The sequence below is a fragment of the Babylonia areolata genome, chromosome 33 (assembly GCF_041734735.1).
Source record: "Babylonia areolata isolate BAREFJ2019XMU chromosome 33, ASM4173473v1, whole genome shotgun sequence".
Lineage (NCBI taxonomy): Eukaryota > Metazoa > Mollusca > Gastropoda > Neogastropoda > Buccinidae > Babylonia > Babylonia areolata.
The window spans coordinates 20,676,004-20,687,491 of record NC_134908.1 but is presented as its reverse complement, the minus strand read 5'-3'; the positions used below and the strand labels follow the sequence as shown (position 1 = coordinate 20,687,491).

The following is an 11,488-nucleotide window of genomic DNA, read 5'->3' as shown; positions in this document are numbered from 1 at the left end:
ACTGAAGGGGGACATTTGCATAAATCTCATCCACACATAAATTATTGTTATGACCGGGGAAAAAAAATAATAGAAAGGAGAGGGATGGTGGTGGTGGTGGTGGTGGTGGTGACGACACACACACACACACACAAAACAACAACAAAAAAACTGTTCTTTTTTCACACAAATGAAAGGAGTTTGTGAATGATTCAGCACTTGCAGCTTTGAGAGGCGTTTGATCGGCTAACAGCGGACCAGGCAAGACTTTTCACTGTTAGCCGCGCCATTCTTTCTCTGTCTCTGGACCTTGCAATTGGAATGAACTTCCTCTTTCGCTTCGTCAAGTCTCCACACTCAGCTCTTTCAAGTCTGGCCTTAAAACCCACCTCTTCTTCCCAAAATAGCCTCCCTTCCCTGCCTCTTCCTTGTCTTCAGTTTCTCCGGTTTTAGAGTTAAGCGACGTGAGAATGACTGGTGCGAAAGCGCTTAGATTTGTCTATGCACAGGATTCAGCGCTATATAAATACCATTATTATTATTATTATTACCCATCAAGTCTGGCTCCACTGCTGGACTACACATGTTTATCGGAACCCAGTTCAAGTCAAGGAAGAAGACGACTCTGAGTTCACAAGACTAAAATAAATACCCCCCCCCCCCGCCCCCCCGTGCCACCCCCATCCCCCAAACACCCTAACCCCCCCGCACCCCCTCCCAAACAGAGGAATTCTACTGCCAGTGTAGCGTCAGAAAGGGGTTATATGTATAATACAAGCACACAGTGATCAACAACGGAGTAAAACAGTACGACAATAACTGTACAGTGTTCACATGTGAAGACGTGTGTGCGTGTGTGTGCGTGTGTGTGTGTGTCTGTGTGTGTGTGTGTGTGTATGCGCATATCATTAGATGTGTTACACCGATTTTGAATGCGTCCTTTTTTTCTCACAAAAAAAAAAAAAAAAAAAAATCTTCACTCCAAAAATGTTAACTTCACTCATTTCGACCAGCCAGAATTGAAATTGTGCAGCTTGTATTACATTTTAACTGTATCCCACAGGCCCCCCCCCCCCCCACGCCCCCCCACCCCAACACACGCACAAAAAAACTTCACCCCACCCCCTTATCTTTGAAATAATAGAAAGAAAAAAAATACACGGGAAGAACAAAGTGGAGGAAGGGAGGGGCGGAGAGGAGGGGGGGGGGGGGCGGGGGAGGGGGGCGGGGATGAACATGACTAAATGATGGTCCACGGAAGGCTGAAAAAAAAATTCACACATCCAATCGAGAGAGAGAATGTTTTTTTTTTTTTATCTCCAGACTGTTTTCTCCGTTTCCGGCAGACTGCGTCTGGATTTTGATTTTGTGACTTCAAACACCTTTCTACTTTCCTGCAGTTAAACGGGGGTTAAGTCACTTTATGTTTTATTATTATCATTTTATTAGTATTACTGATATTATTACTACTACCTTTTCCTACATTATAATTATTATTTATTTATTTATTTATGCAAGCTTATCTATTATTTATTCCCCCGTTTGTTTGTTTTTGTTTTTTGCTGTTGTTATTTGTTTGTTTGTTTTTCTCAAGGCCTGACTAAGCGCGTTGGGTTACGCTGCTGGTCAGGCATCTGCTTGGCAGATGTGGTGTAGCGTATATGGTTTTGTCCGAACGCAGTGACGCCTCCTTGAGCTACTGATACTAAGTCACTGAGCTGGCCCTACGACAGCAGAGCATAGCCTTGGCATCAAAGTTTACTCTCATCAAAACCGTTTTTCATGTTGCTACATTTGTATAAACCAAACAAAGAAGGAACTGTCCAACTTCCACACTATTTCCGAATGTGTTCCACACGTCAATGTGTATTTCTGTACGTTTGTAATGGCATGTCCCAATTATGATCAGTTACGAAACAGACATGTTCCTAAAAAAAATATTTGTCTCCAAAATCGGTTTTTAATTTTTGTAATACGCTCAAAGGAGGCAAAAAAGTCTTGACCAGGCTCCCCCATGTGTGTTTCAGTTGCGTGTCAAAGGCTGTTTTTTTTTGGGGGGGGGGGGGTGTGTGTGTGTTTTTTTGTGTGTTTTTTTTTTTTTTACAAATGGTTGCATTCTGGGGGTAAAAAAAACCAAAACAAACAAAAAAACGACAGGAGATTCTCTTATTTAGCTGTTATCCGTGACGCCAGATAGATACATACATAGACAGATAGATACATAGATAGATACATACATACATAGACAGACAGACAGATACATACATAGATACATACATAGATACATACACAGATAGATACATACATAGACAGATACATACATAGATAGACAGATAGATACATAGACAGACAGACACATACATAGATAGACAGATAGATACATACATAGATACACAGACAGACAGATAGATACATACATAGACAGACAGATACATACATAGACAGACAGATACATACATAGACAGATACATACATAGACAGATAGATACATACATAGACAGATACATAGACAGATAGATAGATACAAGGATAGACACAGATACATACATAGATAGATAGATAGATACAGACAGATAAATAGATACATAGACAGACAGACAGATACACTGATGGAACAGATGATGCTCCTCCTCCTTCCCTCCACCCCTATCCCCCAACCACCATACCCCTCCCTTCAAATTGCTTCTGAGAAAAGCCTCCCCATTCCCTCCCCCCCCCCCCCCCCCACACACACACACAGACACACACACACGTTTGCATCTGAGGTGGTAGGACCAGGATATGGCAGACGATAGGGCAAGGTAGACAACGGCATTTTCAATGGCAAACTTTTTGCATGTCACAAAAAACAACACGAAATATATCCGTCTTTCCAATACTGTACACCATGCCTGTCTTTCTTTCTCTTAAAAAAAAACACCACAAAAACAACCCCTCCCTTCTTTTCTGCCAAGGGAACTCATGCACATAAAGGAATAGTACTCTGACCCATCAACAACCTCCAAAACCTTTCCAATACTGTACACGTCTTTCTTTCTTTCTTTCTCACTCATATGAAATGAAAATATCAACCCCTCCCTTCTTTTCTGCCAAGGGGAACTCATCATGCACATAAAGGAATAGTACTCTGACCCATCCCCAACCTCCAAAAAACTTTCCAATACTGCACACACGTCCATCTTTCTTTCTTTTATTTTTTCTTTTAAATACAATAAAAATAACAACCCCCCACCCCCCAAGCCCCCTTTCTCTCAGCTAAGGGAAGGTCATGCACATAAAGGAATAGTACTCTGACCCCTCACCAACCTCCAAAAAACTTTCCAATACTGTACACGTCTTCCTTTCTTTCGTTCTCATATGAAATGAAAATAACAACCCCTCCCTTCTTTTCTGCCAAGGGGAACTCATCATGCACATAAAGGAATAGTACTCTGACCCATCAACAACCTCCAAAACCTTTCCAATACTGTACACGTCTTTTTTTTTTTCTTTCTTTCGTTCTCATATGAAATGAAAATATCAACCCCTCCCTTCTTTTCTGCCAAGGGGAACTCATCATGCACATAAAGGAATAGTACTCTGACCCATCCCCAACCTCCAAAAAACTCTCCAATACTGTACACACGTTCATCTTTCTTTCTTTTTTCTTTTAAATACAATAAAAATAACAACCCCCCACCCCCCTTTCTCTCAGCTAAGGGAAGGTCAAGTACATAAAGGAATAGTACTCTGACCCCTCACCAACCTCCAAAAACTTTTCCAATACTGTAAACACGTCTTCCTTTCTTTCTTTCGTTCTCATTGGAAATGAAAATATCAACCCCTCCCTTCTTTTCTGCCAAGGGGAACTAATGCACATGAAAGACTAACACTCCTACCCATCCCCAACCTCAAAAAAAACTTTCCAATACTGTACACACACGTCCATCTTTCTTTCATTTTTTCTTTTAAATCAATAAAAAATAACAACCCTACATCCCCCCACACCCGCCCCCCTTTTCTCTCAGCTAAGGGAACTCATGCACATAAAGGAATAGTACTCTGACCCATCCCCAACCTCCAAAAACTTTTCCAATACTGTACACGTCTTTCTTTCTTTCGTTCTCATATGAAATGAAAATATCAATCCCTCCCTTCTTTTCTGCCAAGGGGAACTCATCATGCACATAAAGGAATAGTACTCTGACCCATCCCCAACCTCCAAAAAACTTTCCAATACTGTACACACGTTCATCTTTCTTTCTTTTTTCTTTTAAATACAATAAAAATAACAACCCCCCCACCCCCCTTTCTCTCAGCTAAGGGAAGTCATGCACATAAAGGAATTAACAGCTCTTATCCACCCCAGCCATCCTCCGCCTCTGTAGACCCAATGCCAACATAACAATCTCTTCCTACAACTCTTAAAACAAACCAGCAAAAAAAAAACAACACAAAACAAACAAAACAAACCAGTCCACATCTCCGCTTTGTGTCTCATAAAATGTGCAGTCTATTAATATGCACTGAGCTCATGAGGCTGTGTGTGTGTGTGTGTGTGTGTGTGTGTGTCTGTGTGTGTGTGTGCGTGTGTGTGCATGTGCGTGTGTGTTCTTTATGAACCTGTGGGAAAGTGAATGAGAAGGCAAACGTATCACTCAAAAGCATAAGGCCTTGATCACACTCTCGAAAGGGAGAGAGAATATAATTCACATGACAAGCCATATCTCTCGAAAGTTTCAATATTACAAGAGGAGGAAAAAAAAACAAAAACTGTTGAACTCTTTCAAAACACCACACTGTCTTCATGAGAGTGGAATAAAGATCTCTCTCTTTTTATTTTTTTTTTTACCTGCTGAAATGAATATGCCATGGAACTTCCTGGCAAACAACAACATGAAAATCAACACTGGCCCCAAGACTGCAGTGTTTGAAAAAAAAAGGTCCAGTAACCCTTTACCCCCATTGGGGCATCGAACTCACACCCACCACTGTGTCCTGGGCTTGGCAATCCTCTCTTCCTACCAGTCTAACGTTCCCCAAACCCACAACAGGACTTGCTCACACCTGGTCGAAGCAAGGAAAAATCCTGGGCCTTTCTCAAGGACCGCAACACCACCATGCCTCGAAACTTGTCCACCGGTTGAACACCAGGTCAGAGGTCCCAACACCTAACCAATGGTGACTCCTCCTACTAGTCTAACGTTCCCCAAACCAACCACAGGACTTGCTCACACCTGGTCGAAGCAAGGAAAAATCCAACGTGCTTCTTCTTCTTCTTCTGCGTTCCCCGTGATCATGGTCTCAGACTTGCAGTCACTATGCTGGAGATGAAGGTGGTGGTCTTGATAAGATCTTCTTTGGTGCCCCCAGAGCTTTTCTGCGAGTGTGGCTCCAGGGGGCCACTGCTGCGTCCGTGCATCTTGATACAGGGGGCAGGACTGCATGATGTGCTCTGGGGCTTGTGGGCCTGTCTTACACGGGCAGTCAGGAGTGTGTGACAGCTTTATTTGGTACATGTGGTCTCGCAGGCGGCAGTGCCCCGTGCGTAGTGGGAATATGAAAAATCCAAGCAAAGTGGTCTTTCTCAAGGACCGCAACACCACCACGCCTCAAAACTTGTCCACCGGTGAACACCAGGTCAGAGGTCCCAACACCTAACCAATGGTGACTCACGTGTTGAGTTGACAGGCTCAGTTATAAAAAAAAAAAAAATTAAAAAAAGCAAGCAAGCCCTAGAGGCCCTGCACCAATCTCTTTGGATTCAAACGCAATGTTAGATGATGTAGGTTGAGATCCTTCATCACCTGCGTCAAACTGAAGATAAAAAAAACACCACCGCCCCCCCCAGCCCCCCCCCCCCCCCCCGCCGCCCCCCCCCCAAAAAAAAACAACAACAACAAAAACCCACACACATTCTCTGTTCACCGCCTACGCTGGGACTGCGACAGACGAACCCAGGTTTGGCTGCGTAGGGGGTGAGGGGGGGTGGGAGGGGGGGGGGGCAGATGGGGGGAGGGGGGAGGGGGGGACTAGGAATAAGCTGTGTCATACCACTAGGAAATGGTGCAGATGATGGGGCATCTCAAAAAATATCCCCCCCCCCCCTAAACCAAACCCCAAAAACCACATGCACACAACCCTGGCTCAGTCTCATGGTATGTGATGGGACATGCGCCACGACTTTTTTTTTTTTTTTTTTTTTTCAAAACTCTCCCACCATCAGCAGCAGTTTGAGGAAAGGGACGGAAGAAGGAGGGAGGAGGAGGAGGAGGATGGAAGAGGAAGGAGGGAGGGGGAGACAGGGAGGGAGAGGGAGGTGTGTGTGAGGGGGGGCGGGCGGAGGCAGAGGTAGGACGGCTAGGACGTCCCATTGCTGGACTGTTTGGAGTCCTTCCCTTCCACTCCTGTGCTGCTCCCATCGGCTGACTCTGGAGACACACACACACACACACACACACACACACACACACACAGAGGGAACGATGCCGTCATTGAAATAAAATGAAACAAATAAAATAATATAAGCAGGCTTCCACACACACACACACACACACACACACACACACACACACACACACACACACAGAGGGAACGATGCCGTCATTGAAATAAAATGAAACAAAATAAAATAATATAAGCATGCTTGAACACACACACACACACACACACAGGGAACGATGCCGTCATTGAAATAAAATGAAACAAAATAAAATAATATATGCATGCTTGAACAGACACACACACACACACACACACACACACACACACACACACACACACACAGAGGGAATGATGCCGTCATTGAAATAAAATGAAACAAACTAAAATAATATAAGCATGCTTGAACACACACACACACACACACACACACACAGAGGGAATGATGCCGTCATTGAAATAAAATGAAACAAACTAAAATAATATAAGCATGCTTGAACACACACACACACACACACACACACACACACAGAGGGAATGATGCCGTCATTGAAATAAAATGAAACAAACTAAAATAATATAAGCATGCTTGAACACACACACACACACACACACACACACACACACAGAGGGAATGATGCCGTCATTGAAATAAAATGAAACAAACTAAAATAATATAAGCATGCTTGAACACACACACACACACACACACACACACACAGAGGGAATGATGCCGTCATTGAAATAAAATGAAACAAACTAAAATAATATAAGCATGCTTGAACACACACACACACACACACACACACACACACAGAGGGAATGATGCCGTCATTGAAATAAAATGAAACAAACTAAAATAATATAAGCATGCTTGAACACACACACACACACACACACACACACACACAGAGGGAATGATGCCGTCATTGAAATAAAATGAAACAAAATAAAATAATATAAGCATGCTTGAACACACACACACACACACACACACAGAGGGAATGATGCCGTCATTGAAATAAAATGAAACAAAATAAAATAATATAAGTAGACTTTAACACACACACATACACACACACACACACACACAGGGAACGATGCCGTCATTGAAATAAAATGAAACAAAATAAAATAAAATAATACAATATAACCAGGCTTGAACACACACACACACACACACACACACACACAGGGAACGATGCTGTCACTGAAATAAAATGAAGCAAAATAAAATGAGATAAGAATAATAATAGGCTTGAACACACACACAAACACACACAAATGAATAATTCACACACACTCACACACACACACACACACAATGACAGGGAATGGCACTAACACTGAACTAAAATAAAATAACATAAAACGAAACAAACTGAAATAAAATAAAGTAAGAAAAAAAAGAGTAAAATGAAACAATAATCAAAATCAGTCCAAATCAAACAAAACGAAAGGAACTAAACTAAACAAAACTAAACGGAAACAAGCTGACTGAACAATTCACGTGTATATACACACATAGTGACATATATAAACACACACATATATACATAAACACACACACACACACAAGAATCCAAGAATCAAGAATATTTAATCCTCTGACCTTGACTGGGGCATGGAGATATGATTACAACGTAACCTCATTTGAATTATACGACAAAATTAAAACCTGAACTCCAATTAAAACACTGAAACTGGTGATACAAAACAAAGAAAACAATATCATACAATTTACAAGAACACACACACACTTACACACACACACACACACACACACAGAAATTGACACTTTCATTGAAACATAATAAAATGAACTGAATTGAAATGAGATAAAACGAAATAAAACAATATAAGCAGGCTCATACACACAGATATACATATATATAATATATATATCTATCTATATAAACACAATCAGGTATGAGTGAGCAAGATTGAATGATTCACACACACACACACACACAACACAATACACATACACACATAACACACACACAAACACAACACAATACACACACAACACACACACAAACACAACACAACACAATACACATACACACACAACACACACACAACACAACACAAACACACAACACACACCACAAAACCAAACAACACAAAAAAACCCAAAAAAACACCGGCCCACCAGAGCAGGACATCTTGGCCATGTTCATCGGCAGGTCGGCCAACACACACACACACAACACACAACACAACACACCACACCACACACAACACAAAACCAAACAACACACACACAAAAAACACCAGCCCACCAGAGCAGGACATCTTGGCTTATTTGGAGTGATGGCCTAGAGGTAACGCATCCGCCTAGGAAGCGAGAGAATCTGAGCGCGCTGGTTCGAATCACGGCTCAGCCGCCGATATTTTCTCCCTCTCCACTAGACCTTGAGTGGTGGTCTGGACGTTAGTCATTCGGATGAGACGATAAACCGAGGTCCCGTGTGCAGCATGCACTTAGCGCACGTAAAAAAAACCCACGGCAACAAAAGGGTTGTTCCTGGCAAAATTCTGTAGAAAAATCCACTTCGATAGGAAAACAAATAAAACTGCACGCAGGGAAAAAAGAAAGAAAAAAAAGGGTGGCGCTGTAGTATAGCGACGCGCTCTCCCTGGGGAGAGCAGCCCGAATTTCACACAGAGAAATCTGTTGTGATAAAAAGAAATACAAATACAAATGTTCATCGGCAGGTCGGCCAACACACACACACACAACACACAACACATACACACCACACACAACACAAAACCAAACAACACACACACACACAAAAAAAACCCACCAGCCCACCAGAGCAGGACAATCTTGGCCATGTTCATCGGCAGGTCGGCCAACACACACACACACAACACATACACACCACACACAACACAAAACCAAACAACACACAAAAAAAAACCCCAAAAAAACCACCAGCCCACCAGAGCAGGACATCTTGGCCATGTTCATCGGCAGGTCGGCCGTGCTCAGAGAGGCTAGGGCCGGGTCCGAGATCTCCGGCACCGCGTTCCGGCGGCCGGTGCGCCCCGTGCTGAGGAACCCCTCCATCTCGATCTTGCTCTGGTCGTCCATGGGGCTACCCCCGCTCTGACCCACCACTTGACCTTGACCCCTTGACCCTGACCCCCCCGCCGCCGTGTCGCTCGCCGTGTCTGGCCCTGAAACAGGCTGGAATCATAGACGTATATAAATATGTGTGTGTGTGTGTGTGTGTGTGTGTGTGTGTGTGTGTGTGTGTGTGTGTAAACATATCATCTCACGGACAGCGTGGGTTTGAGATTGGGGGTGATTTCGGAGAGAAGAGAGTGATAGTGAATGTGTGTATGTGTGTGTGTTTGGGGGGGGGGGGGGGGGGGGGGCAAGGGGTTCGGGGGGAGGGAGATGCTGGTGTGTGTGTGTGTGTTTTGGAGGGGGCTGTGTGTGTGTGTGTGTGTGTGTGTGTGTGTGTGTGCGTGTGTGTTGTGTGTTGTGTGTGTGTGTTTTGGAGGGGGTTGTGAGGGGTTGTGTGTGTGTGTGTGTGTGTGTGTGTGTGTGTGTGTGTGTGTGTTTGTGTGTGTGTGTGTTTTGGAGGGGGTTGTGCGTGTGTGTGTGTGTCTCTGTGTGTGTGTGTGTGTGTTTTGGAGGGGGTTGTGTGTGTGTGTGTGTGTGTGTGTGTGTGTGTGTGTGTGTGTGTGTGTGTGTGTGTGTGTGTTTGTGTTTTGGAGGGGGTTGTGAGGGGGTTGTGTGTGTGTGTGTGTGTGTGTGTGTGTGTGTGTGTGTGTGTGTGTGTGTGTGTTGTGTGTGTGTGTGTTTTGGAGGGGGTTGTGCGTGTGTGTGTGTGTCTGTGTGTGTGTGTGTGTGTGTGTGCGTGAGTGTGTGTGTGTATGTGTTTTGGAGGGGGTTGTTTGTTAGTGTGTGTGTGTGTGTGTGTGTGTGTGTGTGTGTGTGTGTGTGTGTGTGTGTGTGTAAACATATCATCTCAATGGCTAGCACGGACAGCGTGGGTTTGGGGGTTGGGGGTGATTTCAGAGAGAAGAGAGTGATGGTGAATATGTGTGTGTGTGGGGGTGGGGGTGGGGGTGGGGGGGGGGTGCTAGGGGGTTTAGGGGGGGGGAGATGCTGGTGTGTGTGTGTGTGTGTGTGTGTGTGTGTGTGTGTGTGTGTGTTTTGGAGGGGGTTGTGTGTGTGTGTGTGTGTGTGTGTGTGTGTGTTTTGGAGGTGTGTGTGTGTGTGTGTGTGTGTGTGTATGTGTGTTTTGGAGGGGGTTGTGTGTGTGTGTGTGTGTGTGTGTGTGTGTGTGTGTGTGTTTGTGTGTGTGTTTGGGGGAGTTGTGTGTGTGTGTGTGTGTGGGGGGGGGGGGTTGTGTGTGTGTGTGTGTGTGTGTGTGTGTGTGTGTGTGTGTGCGTTTGTCTCGTTCATTCTTTTGCTTAACGTCTATCCACATTTGTGATTGTGTATGAGTGTGTGTGTGTGTCTATGTGTGTGTATGTGTGCATGCATGCATGCACATATGCACATACGCACATGCATGCATGCACACATACACACACATAGACACACACACACACTCATACACAATCACAATGTATGCATGTGTGTGTGTGTGTGTGTGTGTGTGTGTGTGTGTGTGTGTGTGTGTGTGTGTGTGTGAATGCGTGTTTGTAATTGTGTGTGTGTGGCGTTACCAGTACATGTGTCTGCGAGAAACAGAATACGCATGTACATGTATAGCAAAGCCTCTGTGCATGAAATGATATCAAGGTGTATGCCTGCGTGCGTCGTATGCTTCTGCCTGTATGAGTGAACGTGTACGGGCGGGCCTGAAGCAAATGTACTGAAATATGGCCCATTAAAAATTCAACACAAAAAGGCTGAGTGTTCAATGCCACACACACACACACACACACACACACACACACACACACACAGTTAACACACGCACACACATACACACACACACAGATAGCAACAACAAGAAAGTAATATCTGCACAGCATAGAACACACACACACACACACACACACACACACACACGCGCGCACGCACACACACACACTGTTTAATTTCTTGTAACCATGT

General features: G+C 44.1%; 1 protein-coding gene across 3 annotated transcripts in view; it reads right to left on the bottom strand.

The window, feature by feature from the left end:
- Positions 1 to 5,939: 5,939 nt before the first annotated feature.
- The window catches only part of LOC143277141 (uncharacterized), a 46,512-nt gene continuing 40,963 nt past the window's right edge, over positions 5,940 to 11,488 (bottom strand). For 2 of the 3 annotated variants that reach the window (XM_076581882.1, XM_076581883.1), the window contains 2 exons: positions 9,352 to 9,598; positions 5,940 to 6,389 (listed from right to left, as the gene is read on the bottom strand). In XM_076581882.1, the coding sequence (XP_076437997.1) occupies positions 6,319 to 6,389; positions 9,352 to 9,598 (318 nt within the window). In that variant the 3' untranslated portion in view covers positions 5,940 to 6,318. The remainder of the gene's footprint in view (positions 6,390 to 9,351; positions 9,599 to 11,488) is intronic. The other variant, XM_076581884.1, reaches the window with a different exon arrangement.